Raw genomic sequence first — 22,275 nt, 5'->3', positions numbered from 1 at the left:
GCTCTGCATAGCCTATAGCATATTCATTTTACGCTAATAACGTATAGAAGGCCTAGACCTATTTGTTAACCAGAAGAGCTGATAGCTGATAAACATAATTTTTTGTCACTCGGGTACAATCGGGTCTGGTCTAGGTCTGGTTGTCATTGGGTCAATTCGGGTTCGGGTCTGATTGTTCTCAGGTCCAGGTCCCCCCTTTTTTAAATGATCGGGTCCGTTCGGGCCCGGATCTAATTGTCTTCGGGTCCAACATTTTAACCCGAGAAGACCTCTAATACAGAGTAGAGGTCGACCGATTATGATTTTTCAACGCCGATACCGATTATATGAGGCCCAAAAAGACGGTACCGATTAATCGGCCGATTTAAAAAAAATTTAAAAACTTTTTTTATTTTTTGTAATAATGACAATTACAACAATACTGAATTAACACTTATTTTAACTTAATATAAAACATCAATACAATCAATTTAGCCTCAAATAAATAATGAAACATGTTCAATTTGGTTTAAATAATGCAAAAAGTGTTGGAGAAGAAAGTAATATGTGCCATGTAAAAATATGTGCCATATAAAAAAGCTAACGTTTAAGTTCCTTGCTCAGAACATGAGAACATATGAAAGTTGGTGGTTCCTTTTAACATGAGACTTCAATATTCCAAGGTAAGAGGTTTTAGGTTGTAGTTAATATAGTATTTATAGGACTATTTCTCTCTATACCATTTGTATTTCATATACCTTTGACTATTGGATGTTCTTATAGGCACTATAGTATTGCCAGTGTAACAGTATAGCTTCCGTCCCCCTCCTCGCCCCTCCCTGGGCTCGAACCAGGAACACATCGACAACAGCCACACTCAAAGCATCATTACCCATCGCTCCACAAAAGCTGCGGCCCTTGCAGCGCAAGGGGAATAACTACTCCAAATCTAAAAGCAAGTGACGTTTGAAACAGTATTAGCGCACACCCAGCTAACTAGCTTGCCATTTCACATTGGTTACACCAGCCATTAGGCTGATAGGCTTGAAGTCATAAACAGGCCTGTGCTTGCGAAGAGCTGCTGGCAAAATGCATAAAAGTGCTGTTTGAATGAATGATAACAGGCCTGCTGCTGCTCAGTCAGACTGCTCTATCAAATCAGACTTAATTATAACATAATAACACACAGAAATACGAGCCTTTGGTCAGTAATATGATCGAATCCGGAAACTATCATTTCGAAAACAAAACATTTATTATTTCAGTGAAATACGGAACCGTTCGGTATTTTATCTAACGGGTGGCATCCCTAAATCTAAATATTCTTGTTACATTGCACAACCTTCAATCTATGTCATAATTATGGCAAATTAATTCGCAATGAGCCAGGCAGCCCAAACTTGCATATACCCTGACTCTGCGTGCAATGAACGCAAGAGAAATTACACAATTTCACCTGGTTAATATTGCCTGCTAAACTGGATTAGTAGTTATAACTAGTGATTATGATTGATTGTTTTTTATAAGATAAGTTTAATGCTAGCTAGCAATTTACGTTGGCTTCTACTGCATTCGCGTAACAGGCAGGCTACTCGTGGAGTGCAATGGTTAGAGTGTTGGACTAGTTAACTGTGCGGTTGCAAGATTGGAACCCCTGAGCTGACAGGCAAGGCAAGGCAGTTAACCCACAGTTCCTAGGCAGTCATTGAAAATAAGAATGTGTTCTTAACTGACTTGTCTAGTTAAATAAAAGGTACAAAAAATTAAAAATTTTAATTTAAAAAATAATCGGAAATCGGCGCCCAAAAATACCGATTTCCAATTGTTATGAAAACTGGTCATTCCGATTAATCGGTCGACCTCCAATACAGAGTGCAACTTTGTATGGTGGACTGTAACTGCATTTAATACGAGATACATTCGGCTCTTCCTGTATAGTCGGCAGCAGTAATGTAATCTGTGATGATTCACGAGAGGGCCGAGCTACCTCTTATAGCCAACTCCAGGGTGGCAGCAGTAATGTAATCTGTGATGATTCACGAGAGGGCCGAGCTACCTCTTATAGCCAACTCCAGGGTGGCAGCAGTAATGTAATCTGTGATGATTCACGAGAGGGCCGAGCTACCTCTTATAGCCAACTCCAGGGTGGCAGCAGTAATGTAATCTGTGATGATTCACGAGAGGGCCGAGCTACCTCTTATAGCCAACTCCAGGGTGGCAGCAGTAATGTAATCTGTGATGATTCACGAGAGGGCCGAGCTACCTCTTATAGCCAACTCCAGGGTGGCAGCAGTTGCTCTCTGAGGTCCGTCTGATGAAGTTCATTGGATTGTCCCTAATGATTATCATAATAATGGCATCAAATACACTTTCATGGCCAAGACAGTTGATTGCACTCGACAAGCCCTTCTCCTTCCTTTTAAAGAAGAGCATCAAAGGGTCTCTCACAAGCTGCTGCACTGAAATCATTCTGCCTGAGATCCACTTAGAGCCTCTTAACATATTTCAGTCTGTTTCCCCCTCACTTTCCGTGTCTTGTTGAGATCTCTTGAGTTCCAAGCAAAAGGTTGAGAGAAAAGAAAAGAGTCTGGAAATAATGGGCTCTGCTCTGAGTTAGTGGGTGTATCCACTGCAGTGAATCAGGGGAGAAAAATGTGTCCTGTGTCTCTTTAAGAGCGCTGGCCTGTCTGCAGAATGCATCAGTCCTGTGGAGCAGACACAGGCCAGGAGGAGGGGGGTGGAAGGGAGGAGCGTGGGGTCCAGCGGAGGGAGGGAGAGGAGCAAGAGGGAACAGCCGCAGTCTGGGCCTCCAGCCTCTTGGCTAGACTGCTGAAAGTTATTATTGAGTTCCTGTGCTGGGCCTCCCCTCCCTGTGGCATACTCCTCTCTGCTTGCTACTAGAGAGACAGACAGACAGACAGACAGCTAATCATGCCCTTTCGCAATGGCCTTACATGCAACAAATAAAGTATAATTTAGTTTGATACTATGTGTTGTAAAGTCTAAAAAAAGTGAGTGACCCACACTCCACACAATAGAGGAACTGCCTCACAGCTGCTCCTACAGCCCGGGTAGCAGCTGAAAATCCCAGCCCAGCATACTACAGTCTTGGGTTACAGTGTAGTAGACCTGTCCTGTTGTCATTGGGAACAGCCTTAAACAGTCAAGACAAGAAGAACACGCACTAAATCCTCTGCTGGCTGGCTGGCTAACTGATGAGTATGATTCATGGTAGGTAGCAAGAGGAGCACTGTACTGACAGCACAGAAACTCTCTCTTTTTTTTACAGTGGTTTTCAAAAACGCCTCCTATTCAGGGAGCTTAACTAATAGGGCTTGAGAGATTCAAAAAGGTAGATTTCAATTTGCAGTAAAAAAAAAATATATAGATGTTTTTTCAGTCCAATAAATTGTGAACTTGGTGTTTTTAGAAATCACAGACAAAATAAACCAAGCAGTCTCTCTCCCTCTACCTTGTACTTAACACCAGTGAGAGCTGTAGTAGCTGTGTGGTGATAGAGTTTGCAGTCGCTTGGCAGCCGTCTATGGTCACTGGTCAGAGCTCAGCCACGGGGTCAGAGTGGATTTGCTGCGAGAGAGTTTGGGGCCAGGGCCCGGGGAGGCAGTGGAGGGATGACATACTTACACTGTGGCCTCTCCTCAGGCCTGTGCCTGCCTGGCTGGTTGTCTGTAATCCCCATGCTGGGTTGCAGGCAGCATTAGGCCACAAAGCGCCTGTGTCCTTACGGCTCAGGGCTGAGCTGAGAGACAGGAGACATTTATATAATGCTGTGACTGTACTTGCCTGTCTGTCTGTTCTCCTGCTGGCCAGGCCCGGCCGGGCAGCTCTAAGCTCCAGCTAGCCTGTCTGAGTGACCAGGTTCCCTAGGGTCAGCTGTAGTGACCAGCTGCTGCCTCCCGCTCCCGACCCTCCCTGACCTACTGTTCAGTGCTGTTGGCAGGAATACAGACTGAATGCAGACTGCACCACGTCACATCACGCACCTGAGGCTCACAGGAAAAATATGATGACATTTACCCCCCCCCCCATCTCATATACAGTACGTATCAGTGTATCCATGTGCATGTGTTTATTTCAACATGTGTCTCTATTCATGGTTTCTGCAATCATACAGTCCCCGTTTTAAAGCCGTCTTCATTCAGGGTCTGGGAGTGTTTGCTGCTTTTCTCTGCTTTGGGAAAACCCTGGCGTTGAAAATGGGGATTTTGTCGAGTTCTGTTTGTTAACTCAGAGTTTAGCTGTGCTCCACTGTTTTGTGGTTGCTATGGAGAAAAACACTGGCCCCAGATTCAGAAGAGTGTAATAAAATGATCCAGGAAAAAGAAATGTCCAAGTATTTTCAGGGTCATGAAGCAGACGAAGCATTACTATGAGTTGAGCGATGCTGTGGTCCGTCCACTCCCCCCACTTCCCCCCTAGCCTTCCATTTTAGAACACTCGTATTTATTTTATGGAGGCTCCGAGACCGGGCCCTCTCACCCACATCTCTTGTAAGCAGATCTTGCCTTCCTGTTAACGGGGGGAGGAGGGAGACGAGCCAAATGTTTACGTATGGAATGTGCCATCTGAGGAACGGATGTTGTGGGTGTTTTGGTCCCCTATTTCCCTCCGAGACAATTCCTTGAGCAAGTGGAAACAAGTGAAATGCTATTTGATCTCTGTCGGATGTTACTATACACACAAAGAAGCATTGCGTTCGTCCTATTACGTTGAAGTTATCATGCAAGTTGAGCATAAATGAGGACATACACAGACTAGAAACCTTCATGTATTTTGCAAAATTGGTCAGCAATTACTTGGTAGCACACACACACACGCACGCACGCACGCACACACACACACACACACACACACACACACACACACACACACACACACACACACACACACACACACACACACACACACACACACACACACACACACACACACACACACACACACACACACACACACATATAAACCCAGTGATTTTGAAGTAGTATTTTTTTCCTGGCACTCAGCCTCACAGCCACATGCTGGGGCTCCTTAGTTCTCTAAGTGGAGACCTTCACATTTAGAATGTTTCCTGTCATTCTGCATGGGGCCATTAGCACCCCTTCCACACTTTTGTTTGTTTTCTCGAAACAGTGATTAAGAGGTTATACTCAAAACACAGAATAACTAAGCAATTCCGATCCTGTTTTCCAAGTCCCCCCTCATCACATCTCTGTCTCCAATCACACAAATACAGCCCCATCGTCTAAAGTCACAACATTAGAGACTAAGAACTCATTGGAGTGCATTAGGGCAGGGAATTGCCAGGGACATCACAAAAGTATATTATCGCAATACTTCTGGGCTGATACGATATGTATTGTGATTATCACGATTCTGTATGTATTGCTGTGTAATACTGTTATTTTATTGCGATTCGATGTCCCTAACATAATTCTCTATATGGCTGCGGCAGAGAGACGAGAGAGTCATGAGAAGACGAGTTTTGATCAGACATGGAAATAAAAGTGCTTTAAACAAATTGTTTCCCTATTTAAAAAGACCACGGAGAACAAGATATGAAGGACAAATACTGGGGTTTTGGTGCAGGTACAGCCAACTAGCGCAAAAAATAATATTGCGATATTGTCGATACGATACATATCGTCAAAAATAATTAACCGATATGTAACTATCTATTTTTTCCACCATCACTAGAGTGTATATCGTGTATTTGGACCTGTTGGGGAGCCGACATTGGAACAGAACAGCCTGAATGGCTTCTATAAATTTCAATAAGATTTATCACCTTGGTTCAGCCAATCACCTCAAGACCAGTTCCCAGTGCAGACACTGTCAGTGAAATGACATCATATGGGACACTGAGCAGTGACGCTAACTTCACCCCACCCTCTTACACGTTTCTTTTATGACCTCCTCTACCCGTCCCCCCATCCCGTCCCCTCAAACCTCTTAACCTCTCTCTGGCATTCATCCCCTTTTTCATCCTCCCAAATAAACCTGCCACCTGCCCAGCTCCCCATTGGCCTGCCAGGGACCATGTGGTCATGAGGCTCAGCTTACCAGCTCAGGCCAAACCTCAAGTCAGCTGCCCCAGTACTGTTCTCTCTACCTTCTCTAACGCATGTTTCACCACTGTTTACTATTTGTATTTTGTTGATTTCATTTGTTGGCCAATTCTAATCCAGGCATTTGATGAATTACAGCTACTTGCTAGATGACAGTAACAACGATGATTTACTATAAAATGGCATAGCACATTTTGAACATCTAATAGATTGCACCAGCAGCCAGTTGGCCAATTGCAAGAGCTATCTGTGCAGAGTGCTCTGGAGTCTACTCTCTAGACTAGACTGATCGATGGGCGGCTGGGTGGGGAGACAGCCAGATTATGGCAGGATAAATAGAGACTGAGGGTAGGGCACAAGCAATCCTTCAGACTTTTTCCAGACACAATGGATTCTGAGAAGCAGGTTGCTTCCCATGTTGACTTTTTGTCCGCACATAACATTCACAGCGGGGACTTGACACAAGAGGGATGAATTCGGCAAGACAAATTCGATATAAGAGGCATACTCGACACTCGCCATGTAACGCCTCCGTTCGTTTCCCGTTGTCGTCAGAGTGAGTTTTAGTTCATTTTGAGTGAGTGCAGAACCCATCACCTCAGTCCAACAGCCAGATGATGTCAGACAGGGGTGCCACTATCACACTTAACTCTGTGCCTGTCCATTTGTCCTGTCAATCACTCAGACAACAGAGGGCCAATCCCCACTAAGTAGCAGTCTCCCTATCATCAATCATCCAGCCCTCCACTTGAAACACTGTACTACAGTACAGTGTGTAACCAGTGTAGCCTTTCTGTTTGGTGGAGTTCTAACTCCCTAATGGAATTGCCTGGTACCTGGTATGTGATATAATGGTCTGTGTATTCAGAGCAGTAACTATTTGGGTTGCGGAGAGGTTAGTCAGCAGGGTGTCCTCCCACTCTGCCTAGAGTGGGTGAAAACACGCTTCGGTGGTGAAATGTCTCTTCCTTATGTTTTAAAATACAGTTTACCAAGGCAAATATGATTCTTTGTGTTCTGAATCGTTCGGTGGGGTCTTTCTCTAACATATCGTTAAACACTATGTCCAAGAAGTTTGATTTCGCAAGCTAATACATCCGGTAATTAGCGGCGAGTTCTGGTGAGAGAGTGGCGACCCCTTTTCTCGCAGCGACTTTCGAGGGTTTGACATGTTGGTGGCGGTCGTCTGCAAAGTTGTTTCGGCGGGTCGCTAAAAGTCAACTGAACATATTATTATTATCATCACCGAGATACGTTTGTTTTTGTGAGGAATCGTCGAAAAAGAAAAGATTTTGCATTCATATGAAAGGCCGTATCCTAAAAATATGAAAATACTACATGTCATGTTTCATGTCCTCCGGATTCGAGAAGAAAGATGACGAGTTCAACGGTAAATTAGCCATAATCTTAATCTTCACATAGTATCCAGCCTAGCTGACGCAATGCTACTTTCACGATTTTTGACCAGGTGTAATTATTTACCCTAGTTTTGGACATCCTACAAGGGTAAAAACACCAATAACTCTTGAACAGATTATGATAGAGACATGAGGTTTGGGCCATTGGTTTTCTTAGAGGACTATTTATTTTACCCATTGGTAAAAAAAAATATTTAAAAAATATGCGTTTTTGATTGGTTATCCAGTGATATTTTAATCGTGTTGATATTAGTACTAATCTGTGGGATTCAAATGTAGGCAGTCCCAACACTGGATTTACTGTCTCGCGATGGTGGCAGTGTGCTTATTGCTGCTACAGTCTTTCATGTTGAATGGCCAGATCGACTAATCTGTGGAAATTCAGGTTCTCAGGCAGGACACGTTAGGGGATGGGAGGGATGATGGGTTCTTTATGTGCGTCATTTAGCCTAGTTCCTCTCTGGAACTGGGTGGAATTATTATCACCAATGGAAAAGATATTGCTCTGACTGAACGTGCATTATTGTCATAGGTAGAAGAGCTCACTAATCTGGACTGCTAATCATATGCATCAAATACAATTTGATATGTTGGACTGATGTTATAATCATCTGCAAAGTAGGTGTAAATGTGCCAGTAGCGCTTTAAGAAATCGATGTTCGTGCATAGTATGGGTTGAATCCTAACACAATCCTAACAACATTGCATCGTTGTTGTCACGGCTTTCTTCTGTCGAAGGAGAGGCGGACCAAAACGCAGCGTGGTTATTGTGATACATCTTTAATGAAGATGATAAATGAACAATATACAAAACAAGAAATGTGAAAAACCGAAAACAGCCCTATCTGGTGTAACAAACACAAAGACAGGAACAATCACCCACAAACCCCAACACCAAACAGGTTACCTAAATATGGCTCCCAATCAGAGACAATGACTACTACCTGCCTCTGATTGAGAACCATATCAGCCCCAAACACAGAAACAGACAAACAAAACATCCAACATAGAATGCCCACTCAGATCACACCCTGACCAAACAAAACATAGAACATACAAAGCAAACTATGGTCAGGGTGTGACAGTTGTCAGTAGGTCTGCATTGACTGTATGCATTTTTGCCCTATGAGAGCATTAATGGCGCATTATAAAGGAATGTTATAAAGGGTTAGTCATCTTTCTTCCTCTCATTAACCAACCAGCATCCCCTTTGGCTTCCTGGTTAGCACTGCAGCTGTTCCTGCATTGTAAGTGAACTAAATGTGAATAGAAGCATAAACGTGTGTGTGTGTGTGTGTGTGTGCGTGTGTGCGTCCGTGCTCTCAGTTGCACACAAACACGGTACTGTATGTTCTAGCACATCAAACCAATAGTGTACTGTTTAGTTTTCCAATGCAACAGACACAGTCCATATGGACTGCTCCGAACAGGCATTCTGGGAATTTGACACCATGTCTGTCTAAATATACACCACTCACAGAACACGTTTCATGTCCAAAGATATCTGGGACTCAGAACCATACCAAACATGCTCATACGAATAACATGTCATCTGTGAGGATATCTTTGTCATGTCATGTTTAGCCATGGTTGGATAAGGCCTACAGCACTTGGAATTATGAACCAGCCCGCTTCCTTTAGTGAAATCCCTCTGTTTTATCCAGGAGGCCAGCTGTTTTCGCCATAATGAGAAAGCGGGTACAGACACGTGATGTTGTTTTGGTTGCTATATTTGAGCTGAATTGGATTTGCTTCCTCCTAGTTACACTGTCTGTTGCCTGCCTGGGACATTAGAGGAGTCCACTGTTGTCTGGCTCATACCTGATCTCCATGGAAATGTGATGTATGAATGTATTTGGATGTAAGAGCAATGGTTCTCTCTACTTCTCTCAGTGGTTGTGTCAGCGTGACCCCCCCTCTATTGTTTTTACATTTATGTAGTTCAGTCCTTGAGCTGTTCTTGTCTATTCATGTTCTGTATTATGTCATGTGTTGTATGGACCCCAGGACCCCTGCTGGGGTCCCCTGCTAATGGGGATCCTAATAAAATGCTGAAGTCTGACTGGTTCCTCTGTTTATAGACCTAGACACTAGGCAGCGTTGATGAGTCCACTGCAGCTCACGTAGGGAGTGTGGAAAGGCGGGGGGATGTGATAGAACCTTTCATCCTCCAACTTGGCTCTACGTGTCAGACTTGCTGCTGCCGGATACAGTAGGTCAGATATCTAAATGGACAGAGCAGGTCTCGGTCCGTCCCGTCTGCAGTTCAGACCTATCTCAGTCTCAGATCCCCATAGACAATTAGGACAAACAAATCCAGGTCGCTTTGCTGCCGGGCTGTTCTCTGCTCACGACAGCCCCTATCCCTTTTCTGCGTGTCTTTATTGCACGTCGACGGCGTGGCCATGTCGCATGTCACAGCGTTACCATGCTGTGCAGCTCAGGCTACCTTCTCCCAGGATCCCCTATTGTCGTCACGCTTCGATAGCCACGTCACCCCGACACACTTTAGCTCAGACGGTGTGAATCAGGAAGGGAAGTAGCCTAGATATTTGGAGAATGGTAACAGAGGATTCGGAAGTCTAGAGACTCAGAGGTTTGGTAGCATGGTGCATTGTATTTAGGTGTGTTGCATATGCACATGTAAGCCTGACACCAATCAGCTCATCGACAGCCCAGCTGTCATTTAGGAGGTGTGTCCACCAGGCTTAATCTGAATCATGGGACTGTCCTTCCTACACACAGATACCATGAGCACTGAATAGAGGCCTATAGACTTTCCCCCGGACATCCCAGCCCACCCAGGCCCTGCCTCAGACCTCTCTGCCAGAGAGGAAAGGGCGATGCGGGAGGTTCCATTCTCGACAAAATCTGTCCAAAATAAACCCAATGCGTTTCTATGGTCTTATTTTGGACGTGAGCTTGTCGCCTGCCTTCCCGCCTTTGGGACAACGACTCCAGGGTGGACACGTGAGCATGTGGATATTATAATAGAGATCTCGGCTTCTGCCCGCTCTCATACATCCCACTAAGGCTGTTTCCCGGGTGAGCTCTGCCAGTTGGTGTGCCCTTGAGCGAGGCAGAGCCCTTCTAAGCACACTCAGATCTAGGGATTACAGTGAGGGGTTTAGTAGGGGGAAAGGGGTCTGAAATGTGAAACTGTTGTGGTCTTGTTGCTGTGTATTTAATGCCATGCAATCATGCAGCATGCTGTGGTATTGTGTGACGGAGGCCTGGGGAAGTTCAGCTGGGGAACTATTTTTGGCCGTTTCTGAGTGCACTCCTGTGTTTTGTTTTTAGATCATTCCATTTGAGATTTTAGTTTGTGCTTCGGCAAATGCTAAAGGATTAGACGTTTTAGCACTGCTTTCACAGCCAATAGCGTGACAGACATGACACATTCAAACAACGAGCAGCTGGGGCCGATTCAATTAAATTGATCCTACCCACGTTGTACTTTAAATTTAACCTCGATATGCAGTGCATTCAGAAAGTATTCAGACCCCTTGACTTTTTCTAAATTGTGTTACATTACAGCCTTATTCTAAAATGTATTAAATAATTTTTTTCCCTCATCAATCTACACACAATACCCCATAATGACAAAGTGAAAACAGGTTTTTATAATTTTTTGCAAAAAAATACCTTATTTACATAACTATTCAGAGCCTTTTGAGCTCAGGTGCTTCCTGTTTCCATTGGTCATCCTTGAGATGTTTCTACAACTTGACTGGAGTCCACCTGTGGTAAATTCAATTGATTGGACATGATTTGGAAAGGTACACACCTTTGCCAAAAGGCACCCAAAGGACTCTCAGACCGTGAGAAACAAGATTCGCTGGTCTGATGAAACCAAGATTGAACTTTTTGGCCTGAATGCCAAGCATCACATCTGGAGGAAACCTGGCACCATCCCTACGGTGACGCATGGTGGTGGCAACATCATGCTGTGGGGATGTTTTTCAGCGGAAGGGACTGGGAGACTAGTCAGGATCGAGGGAAAGATGAACGGCGGAAAGTACAGAGAGATCCTTGATGAAAATCTGCTTCAGAGAGCTCAGGACTTTAGACTGGAGAGAAGGTTCACCTTCCAACAGGACAATGACCCTTTGCACACAGCCAAGACAACGCAGGATTGGCTTCATGACAAGATATTGAATCTTCTTGAGTGGCTCAGCCAGAGCCTGGACCTGAACTCAATCGAACATCTCTGGAGAGACCTGAAAATAACTGTGCAGCGACGCTCCCCATCCAACCTGACAGAGCTTGAGAGGATCTGCAGAGAAGAATGGGAGGAACTCCCCAAATACTGGTGTGCCAAGCTTGTAGCGTCATACCCAAGAAGACTTGAGGCTGTAATCGTGCCAAAGATGCTTCAACAAAGTACTGAGTAAAGGGTCTGAATACTTATGTAAATGTGATATTTCAGCTATTTATTTATTTCGTCCATTTTAGAAGAAGGCTGTAACGTAACAACATTTGGAAAAATGTTAATGGGTCTGAATGCTTTCCGAATGCACTGTATATTTGTTTCCGAAAGCATTTTGCAGTTCTCACCCAGCAGTTTGCATTTGACTATAATACTCATTTGTTGATTGGGCCTGTAGTTGGATCAATAAACTCAGTCAATCAGTCATTGCTTATCAGATCCATGTCAAATGAAGTAAAACAGCATTCCCGTCTTCTATCACGCTCCAATTGGCATCTATTGGCGAACGACCATTCTCACTGTCAGATAGTCCACTTGGAATGCATGGTGTTTATGTGTCTGTTGACAGTTCTAGTGGTGTTAGGACGATTTGCCATGTGGATATTTGCTTATCACTGTATTACCACACTATTATAGGACCGTCGTTTCCAGACAAAGCATGTCTGCACTGTTAGCTCCTGTTTAGCCTACGGGTTTACTTTGAAATGGTCCCCCCCCCTTTTATGGCTCCTCAAAGAAATGTCCTACAATAGCGAGTTGAAAAGGACATTGCTTGAATGGACTCTTTAAGAGGAGGCTGTACTTGGCCTTCAAGTACACATTCCTCCAGCTCAGTGCTTCCTCTGTGGTCCCGCTCCCCCCCCCACAGCCCGCCCCCTCCCTTGCACTCACCACTCCATTCCCCGTTCCCACAGGGGCCCTGGCCAAAGCAAACTCCTGCGAGGAAGTCTCCCCCTCCCTTTTTCTCTACCTCCCTCTTTCCCTCCTCTCTCTCTCTCCCTTCACTCACTCACTCCATCCTTAGAGGGGCCATGTCGGGTAGTTTGGGCTAGGATTGCAGTGAGGGTAATGCAGTCATGGCATGTGGTGTGCATCCAGGAGGAGGCTGTTGATGTCTCTGATGCTGTGTCTGTGTGGCCTTGTTATGGCTGTGATGTGGTGCTGAGTAAAGCCCGTGTGGCTCCTCTCCTGTGAGATCAGTGTCAGATTTAGCCAGCAGGTCCCCTGTGGTGTCTGGGAGGGTCTGTTTTCTAACTCTGTTATGTCTGGGGCTCCACGTTTTCCTGGAGCTGCAAACCTCAGGGTAGAAATAGTACCAGACAGACAGACTTTGTTGGGAAAACAACAGCAATGGCAGTAATTACAGACTCCGGGTTTCGACCACTCTCCGCTTTTTTCCCGAAAAACTCTGGCCTTGAGTGAGGCAGGTGAGGGTTTGAGTCATCGTGGAGTCAACTGGAGGTCGGGGTGAAATGTCCCGAGCACTAACCTCGCAGTCTGCTGCCTAACTGTGTGTGTGTCTGTTTGTGTGTGTGTGTGGTTAGACACTTAGAGAGGAGACAGACGTTTGAGTCAGGGAGGGAGACATGAGAGGAGTGTCCAGACAACCACAGTTATGCCCTCTTCACTTGGGCCTTGTATGATTGTAGCTTCGTGGGCCAGAGGCGCAGCAGAAATGACAAGGTTGCGTGGCATGTTTTAGTCTGAGCGCCATCGTACGGTAGACCGAGGCTGGCAGTGCAGTGTGAGACCTGACTGACTGACACCTCCCCCTTGTGATACATTGCCAGAACCACACACTGCTTCTAAGCTAATTAGAACCGTGAGACAGGGTTCATTTACACCAAAGGTGTCAGTCAGTACCAAAGGCAATTTATCTTTCTCCCCTCAACATTATTACCATGTCAAGTGGTACACCTTTCAAAAGGATATAGTGGAGTATATTTTCCATTCAGTCTAGTATATACTTTTGTGTTAATTTTATGAGGCGGCAGGTAGCCTAGCGGTTAACAGTGTTGGGCCAGTAACCGAAAGGTCGCCGGTTCGAATCCCCGAGCCGAATAAGTGAGTAATCTGCCGACGTGCCCTTGAGCACTTCACCCTTAAGCCGCTCTGAATAAGAGCATCTGCGAAATGACTCAAATGTAAATGATACATCCACAGTATATTCAGTCATGATTTCAATTGAAACATCCATTGAAAAGAGGACTCTTTGAGGGAGAATGTCATAGTAGTGAGATAAGTAAGATAACTCACAGGTCCGGGCAGGCCTCTCCCCACTTCCTAGGTAAACTTATCCGCATCCTGACAAGTGCAGACCTGAGGCCAGTGGCTAGATTACTCTGTCTCACCACTGAAGCCAAAAGAGCCGCACACACCGTCACTTCCTGGATCACTGTTACATGGCCAAACCTGCTGCAGCTGTGAAGCTCAGGGAGAAAGAGGGGAAAAGGAGAGCGAGACGTTTGGGTTAGCTCGTCGTGTCTTCATCTGAAAACGTATGCACTCGCTCTGGATAAGAGCATCTGCTTACGTAATCTTGCTCAGCGAAGTGAGTTGGGTGAAACATTGCGTGACTCTACGATCAGAACCGCAGGTAGAGTGGCACCGGCTTCACTCCAGTTGTCCATCAGGTTACAGAAACACTATTCTCTCCCACACAGAACAGAGAGTAGCTCCCCTGCACCTGCTGGCGCCTCCCGTACTCAACCCCAGAGCCCCCAGCTCACAGCCAGACCTCACCCTGATAGAAACATCTACCGTTCCCCCCCCCTCACACACGGGATTAGGACCGCTAGCTGATTCTGTATGGATGAGACTATTTGGACACATGGATGTTTCTCTGAAATACACCTCAAGTTGAATGATGCCAACTACAGTATCGAACACCGCTGAAGGGGACGTTGTGTCGTGACATTTGAACTATCTATCTACGACTTGTGCAGTACAAGCGTGTTACGGACTACTCCGGTAGATGAAGACGGTGATCATTTAATAGTCTCTTCCGTATCTCTTTCTCTTCTCTCTTTAGCCGTACAGCCCAGTTCCAGCCAAGAAGTTCAAACTGGAGAAAATACACTCTCCATCTGCTGACAAAGAGAAGCAACCAGATTGGCTACAATCTCTATCAAAGTCAGGGAACAAGGTTTGTAGCTCATGTTCTCTCTTGATTGGGATAAATGTGATTTGCTGTAAGGCTAAGGGTCAGGGCCATCCTACACAGAGAGTCCTTGTTACCTTACCTCATACATATAAGCCCTGTAATTCAGTCAGTTAATTACGTTGTCAATAGTCTCTTTACCAACCAGTCTACATTATGATCGCACTGTACCTTTCCAAGGATGTTTTTTTTTAATACCCTGTTTCATAACTGTATGATAATGTCAGAATCCTATCTGTTTCCAGGATCTGAAACCGGTCCAGCTGAAACAGAGGCCGTCAGCCTTCCGCCCATGGTCCCCCAGAAGTACATCTGCCGAGAGGTGAGTCAGAGACAGTCATGCTGTCATGGTTTCTCTCATCCTTTTCACCACACCACGGTAACGGACTGTCAGCCTTATAACACATTGAGGTAGCATTCCTAAGGAATTATCGCATAGCAATGGCCGATAACCACGTTTTTAACCCGTTGCTATGATATTGTTGAACTAACTCGTATTTTCTTATCATAACAGATCAAACCACAAAAATGTGGACACGTCTGTGGTGCCCAATGTGGCCCCAGCTCCGTTGGCCAACCAGAGAGAGGAGCAGGCCCCAGTGGGCCACAGCCAGGCTCCAGGCAGGGGAGACCAGCACATCAGCTCCGGACCAGCATCACAGTGTGGAGACTCACAGCCTGGGCCCAGACTTGTTCACATCAACACCAACACAGGCAACGGTGTGGAGGAAATGGAGACTGACGGGGAGATTGAGGTGGATGACTGTGATGACTGTGAGTCATGACACACTGTTGTTCAGACATTCTGTAAGAGAAATAGGGCACTAGGACACACTCCAATACTCAAGGACAGGCAACCTAACCCGAGCTAATACGGCAGCAAGACTTTCTGTGGAAATGAGAGTCTTTACCATACTGGAAGTGGGCTATGGTTAGTTTGCCTGATCCCTGTGAGAGGGTGCCATCTAGTGGCTAGTCTGTGCAGCACAGAGCACACAGGGCAGTCTCAAGTCAGAAGATTTTACTCAGCAGCAGATGTCACTGCTGTTCCAATACTTTTTTAGGCTTCACCCTATAAACATATTGTTTTATTTTTCTGTTTTTCAGACCCACCATCGGTCCCCTCCTTGGCATCCCCCCCATCTGCCTGCTCCAGTATGTCCTGGACCCTGACCCCCCAGACCACAATGAGGCCCCTGGAGGGCCCAGCCCGGCTGGTATTACCAGGGGCACCTTCATGCCCAGAGCTGGACACACTGAGACAGACCCTGTATGGAGGTCTTGACTCCAAGGAGGCCAGGGAGAAGTTCCTGCAGGAGATTGTTAAGATGAGAGTGAAGCAGGAAGAGAAGCTGGGGGCAGCGCTGCAGGCCAAACGCAGCCTTCAGCAGGTAAACCTCCCACTCAAGGTCTAAAATGGCCGACTTCTGGCACAACATTTTTTACAGTTTCTTCACGTGTACAATGTGTATTTTGTGACACAATCTTCAGGACACAGCAGAATATTAACATTTATGTTTTCCACCCACAGGAGTTGGATTTTGTGAGGGTGTCCAAGAAAGGGCGTCTTCGAGAGGCCATCGAGGCCAAGCGCAACCTGAGGAAAGAGATAGAACGCCTGAGCATGGAGTGGGACAGGAAGATGAGGGAGGCGGACGAGTCCCGTGGCCATCTGAAAAGAGAGCTGGAGAGAGAGAGACAGACACGAGTCTGCGACAAAGGCTGTGAGGCTGAACGCCTGCGAGCCAAGTACTCCACACAGGTAGGACCAAGATCCTTCTGATATAGCCTGCACACATAGGTTATCATACAGAAGGAATCACACACACACCTAATCAAGAATAGTTGTCAAGAATAGTTGTCAAGAATAGTTGAGTCACAGCATGTGTTTCCTGACCGACGTGCACCTTCCTTTCCAGATTGAGGAGCTGCAGGTTCAGCTGCAGCAGGCGGAGGCGGACCGAGAGCAGCTGAGAGAGGAGCTACAGCAGGAGAGGGAGGCGCGGCAGAGCCTGGAGAGGGTGGTCAAGGACCTGCAGGCTCAGCTGGGAGACCGACAGGACAACGCCAGGAAACCCCCAACACACTAACGCAGAAACACAGAGACAGACACAACATCCCGCTGGATCCTAAAGATGCGCGCGCGAGACAGTGTGTGGCCGGAACTAGAGACCTAACGCAAGAGGGCGGATACAGAATGCACTGCGCCCTCTTGTTTAAGGAAACGAAATTCACCAAATTGAAAGATGTTTGTGGGAGACAAAAGACGAGAGGTTTTCATAGAATGAAAAAAAATGCATCTTCCGGTTACTGATATGATAGAAATGGACGTTAATTGTAATAATATATGACCTTTATAAAATGGAAGTGGACAGAACCATGAATTCGCATTGTTGTACAGCCTACAGAAGATAAGAAAGAAGGTCTATGGAAGACACCTCACAAGTGACTTTAGAGCCCTCAGTCAGATCCCTGAAGCTGTTCAAGGATTTTATTTTGGTATAAGCTATTTAAAATGTACGAATATAGCTACATAGCGTTACTTGAATATATAGGGGAAAGAGAAGTGATTGTTTTCATGAAATGACAGTAGCAGGTGTAACTCCTGCTAGTGCCACGGAATCTCGGTACACTTTAAGGTATTACAAAGCCACTGGAAACAACAGACACCAGTATACCACTATTGACTTATTTTTTTATTTTTTCAATCAGTCAGTTTGCTTAATAATTCAAATGTTTTCTCTCTTCTTTTTTTCCCGAGGATGTACAGGACATGTTGCGTCAGCAGCACTGCTATCCTTCAGGCAACGCTCACATACGTACATATTTACACATTCACGTACAAACGTATACATGTATGCGCCAGCTCCTCTACCGTGTGTATTTGTGTTCTTGTATTTGAAGCCTGAAGTATTTGGGGATTGTGTGGCCTGGAATCAGTTCCACACACCTTTTGTTCTCATCTTAAATCTTTTATGAAAGTGCTACTTTTTAACCATTCTTATTCCTTACACTTTAATTAGTCTTTTTGAAAATAGTTTTTTTGAGATACAGTATATTGTGTATGAAACCAAACTATGTGACAAATGTTTAAATGTGCTTGCCCGTGCTAGAATGGAGTTCTGCCCGGTAAATCTAATGTTACCCACATAAAACACCTTTGATATAGCTTTCTCTTTGGTGAATTGAGGCGTTTCTGGTTTTGTATCGAGTACTGTAAAATAATTTGTATTCTGAAATCATTTGCTGCTTGTCAACTATAAGCATACATTTTTAGTCACTGGTTTTCGGGCTCTTTGAAAAAGCAACATGTGCAGTTTCAATGAACAACATTTCTACATATATATACAAAATATGGATATATATTTTTGTACTTTACGAAAAGGAATTGCACTTTTTAAAAAGAAGATTTGCATTGTGCATTTAACTCCCTCACGTTTTTCAACTCCCAAATGAACATGAACATAGAACACTTTCATTCAACGAACTCTTATGTAAATACAACGTTCAAGGATGATATTGCAAATAAGATATTTGTCAATAAGTTTGCTTGCTTCACACTTAAATTGCATACGAATATTATTTTGGCTCTTACTTGAAACCAATAGAAACTCTATATTTGAAATGTTATTATTATAGTTTCATTATTGTTTCCCTTCGATATCATCTGAAATCAATGGGCATTTAATAGAATGGATTATGGTTATCTTATTTGATGTATTGTAAGGTGTCTCCCAAAACCCAGACCAAAAATTTCACCTGAGGACGATATCTCACCGTCAACCGATTTATCAGACAATGCTAAAGCTCCTATTAGGATAAATATTACCCCTTCTTTGGGTTTCATTCCTAGGTGCCCTCGTATGTCTTTTAGAAGAAAATACTTTTACGTCTTATGTGTCAATTACTTTTATTCTCTCCCACTGAATACCTGTTGGGTACAATGTACTAGCAATATACATTGTGTTGATGCTCTTTATTGTAGTTTTGGTTTGGAAGTGGGGTTTGTTTTTGCCGCTTGTTTCAATGTTTCTTTTTTTCTTTGGAAAAACTGTATAATAGCCATTAAAATCAAATCAACCATATTCATGAGTGTGTTTTATATTTTACTACAGTCAATGAGTTACACAAAGTGTAACTGTTACCACATTTCCAGTTGTATTAGTTGTGTGTACAGTGCCTTCAGCAAGTATTCATATCCCTTGACTTATTCCACATTGTTGTTTTTCAGCCTGAATTCAAAATGAATTCAAAATATACACAGTACCAGTCAAAAGTTTGGACACACCTACTCATTCAAGGGTTTTTCTTTACATTTGACTATTTTCTACATTCTAGAATAGTAGTGAAGACATCAAAACAATGAAATACAGTTGAAGTAGGGAGTTTACATAGTGAAGACATATGCAATGATGTCGTAACCAAAAAAGTTTTCAGCAAATCAAAATATATTTTATACTTGAGATTCTTCAATATAGCCACCCTTTGCCTTGATGACAGCTTTGCAGACTGTTGGCATTCTCTCAACCAGCTTCATGATGTAGTCACCTGGATTTCAATTAACAGGTGTACCTTGTTAAAAGTTCATTTGTGGAATTTCTTTCCTTAATGCGTTTGAGCCAATCAATTGTGTTGTGACAAGGTAGCGTTGGTATCAGAAGATAGCACTATTTGGTAAAAGGCCAAGTCCACATTATGGCAAGAACAGCTCAAATAAGCAAACTGGCTCTCATGAGGACCGGCACAGGAAAGGAAGACCCAGAGTTACATCTGCTGCAGAGGATAAGTTCATTAGAGTTAACTGGACCTCAGAAATTGCAGCCCAAATAAATGCTTCACGAAGTTCAAGTAACAGACACATCTCAACATCAACTGTTCAGAGGAGACTGCATGAATCAGGCCTTCATGGTCGAATTGCTTCAAAGAAAACACTACAAAAGGACACCAATAATAAGAAGAGACTTGCTTGGGCCAAGAAACAGGAGCAATGGACATTAGACCAGTGGAAATCTGTCCTTTGGTCTGATGTCCAAATTTGAGATTTTTGGTTCCAACCGCTGTGTCTTTGTGAGACTCAGAATAGGTGAACGGATGATCTCTGCATGTGAAGCATGGAGGAGAAGGTGTAATGGTGTGGGGGTGCTTTGCTGGTGACACTGTCAGTGATTTATTTAGAATTCAAGACCCAATTAACCAGCATGGCTACCACAGCATTCTGCAGTGATATGCCATCCCATCTGGTTTTCGCTTAGTGGGACTATCACTTGTTTTTCAACAGGACAATGACCAAACACACCACTGGGCTGTGTAAGGACTATTTGACCAAGAAGGAGAGTGATGGAGTGCTGCATCAGATGACCTGGCCTCCACAATCACCCGACCTCAACCCAATTGAGATGGTTTGGGATGAGTTGGACCGCAGAGTGAAGGAAAAGCAGCCAACAAGTGCTCAGCATATGTGGGAACTCCTTCAAGACTGTTGCAAAGGCATTCTAGGTGAAACTGGTTGAGAGAATGCCAAGAGTGTGCAAAGCTGTCATCAAGGCAAAGAATCTCAAATATAAAATATATTTTTATTTGTTTAACCCTTTTTTGATGTCTTCACTATTATTCTAGAATGTAGAAAATAATCCAAATAAAGAAAAATCCTTGAATGAGTAGGTGTGTCCCAACGTTTGACTGGTACTGTATATTTTCACCCATCTACACACACTACTCCCTAATAACAAAGTAAAAACATGTTGTTTGACAATTTTGTAAATGTATTGAAAACTAAATACAGAAATATCTCATTTACATAAGTATTCACACCCCTGAGGCAATACATATTAAAATCATCTTTAGCAGTGATTACAGCTGTCTTTCTGGGTAAGACTCTAAGACCTTTGCACACCTGGATTGTACAATACTTGCCAAGGATTCATTTCAAAATTCTTCAAGCTCTGTCAAATTGGTTGTTGATCATTGCTAGACAACAATTTTCAAGTCTTGTCAAAGATTTTCAAGCAGATTTAAGTCAAAACTGTAACTTGGCCACTCAGTAACATTCACTGTCTTCTTGGTAAGAAACTCCAGTGTAGATTTGGCCTTGTGTTTAAAGTTATTGTCCTCCTGCTGAAAGGTGAATTCATCTCCCAGTGTTTGATGGAAAACAGACTGAACTAGGTTTTTCTCTAGGATACTGCCTGTCCTTAGATCCATTCCGTTTATTTTGAATCCTGAAAAACTCCCCAGTCCTTAACAATTACAAGCATACCCATAACATGATGCAGCCACAACTATGCTTGAAAGTATGGAGAGTGGTACTCAGTAAAGTGCTGTATTGGATTTGCCCCAAACATAACACTTTGTATTCAGGACCAACAGTGAATTGCTTTAGTGGCTTGTTGCAAACAGGATGAATGTTTTGGAATATGTTCATTCTGTACAGGTTTCCTTCTTTTCACTCTGTCAATTAGGTTAGTATTGTGGAGTAACAACAATGTTGTTGATCCCTCCTCAGTTTTCTCCTATCACAGCCATTAAACTCTGTAACTGTTTTAAAGTCCCAATTGGCCTCATGGTGAAATCTCTGAGCAGTTTTACTTCCTCTTTGGCATCTGAGTTGGGAAGGACGCTTGTATATTTGTAGTGACTGGGTGTATTGATACACCATCCAAAAGGTACTTAAAAAATTCACCATGCTCAAATTTTTTCCCATCTACCAATAGGTGCCCTTCTTTGCGAGGCTTTGGAAAACCTCCCTGGTAATTTTGTGGTTGAATCTGTGTTTCAAATTCACTGCTAGACTGAGGGACCTTACAGATAATTGTATGTGTGGGGTTCAGAGATGAGGTAGTCATTCAAAAATCATGTTAAACACTATTATTGCACACAGAGTGAGTCCTTGCAACTTATTATGTGACTTGTTAAGCAAATATCTACTCCTGAACTTATTTAGGCTTGACATAACAAAGGGGTCGAATACTTATTGACTCAAGACATTTCAGCTTTACATTTTGTCTTAATTTGTAAACATTTCTAAAAACATAATTCCACATTGACATTATGGGGTATTGTGTGGAGGCCAGTGAAAAAAATCGAAATGTAATATCCATTTGAAATTCAGGCTGTAACACAACAAAATGTGGAAAAAGTCAAGGGGTGTGAATACTTTCTGAAGGCACTGTACGGGATACACATCGTCCAACGAAATGCTTCCTTGCAGGTTCCTTCTCGACAATGCAACAACGATAAGAAATAAGAAAAGATAAGAATACAAAACATAAAGTAAACGGCATAAACATTTTAGCATAAGTATAATACAGGGTGGCACAATTTAGAGGCCAACATTATGTATTCATATCTAAGAAACAGGGATAATTCAAAGCACAATTTGTAACTTCTTTGATGCTCGGACAACAACACACATACAAAAACAAA

At 43.8% G+C, this 22,275-nt stretch overlaps 1 protein-coding gene across 1 annotated transcript in view; it reads left to right on the top strand.

Annotated features, from left to right (window-relative positions):
- skib (v-ski avian sarcoma viral oncogene homolog b) overlaps positions 1-18,938 on the top strand; it is a 44,833-nt gene extending 25,895 nt beyond the window's left edge. Inside the window, exons 2-7 of the mRNA XM_024426719.2 lie at positions 14,725-14,838; positions 15,099-15,175; positions 15,368-15,627; positions 15,961-16,244; positions 16,385-16,615; positions 16,773-18,938. Coding sequence (XP_024282487.1) covers positions 14,725-14,838; positions 15,099-15,175; positions 15,368-15,627; positions 15,961-16,244; positions 16,385-16,615; positions 16,773-16,943 — 1,137 coding nt within the window. The 3' untranslated portion in view covers positions 16,944-18,938. The remainder of the gene's footprint in view (positions 1-14,724; positions 14,839-15,098; positions 15,176-15,367; positions 15,628-15,960; positions 16,245-16,384; positions 16,616-16,772) is intronic.
- The last annotated feature ends 3,337 nt before the right edge of the window (positions 18,939-22,275 follow it).

The sequence above is a fragment of the Oncorhynchus tshawytscha genome, linkage group LG07 (genome assembly GCF_018296145.1).
Source record: "Oncorhynchus tshawytscha isolate Ot180627B linkage group LG07, Otsh_v2.0, whole genome shotgun sequence".
Classification (NCBI taxonomy): Eukaryota; Metazoa; Chordata; class Actinopteri; order Salmoniformes; family Salmonidae; genus Oncorhynchus; species Oncorhynchus tshawytscha.
Note: the sequence above shows the minus strand (reverse complement) of the source record. Positions and strands in the feature narration are given on the sequence as shown.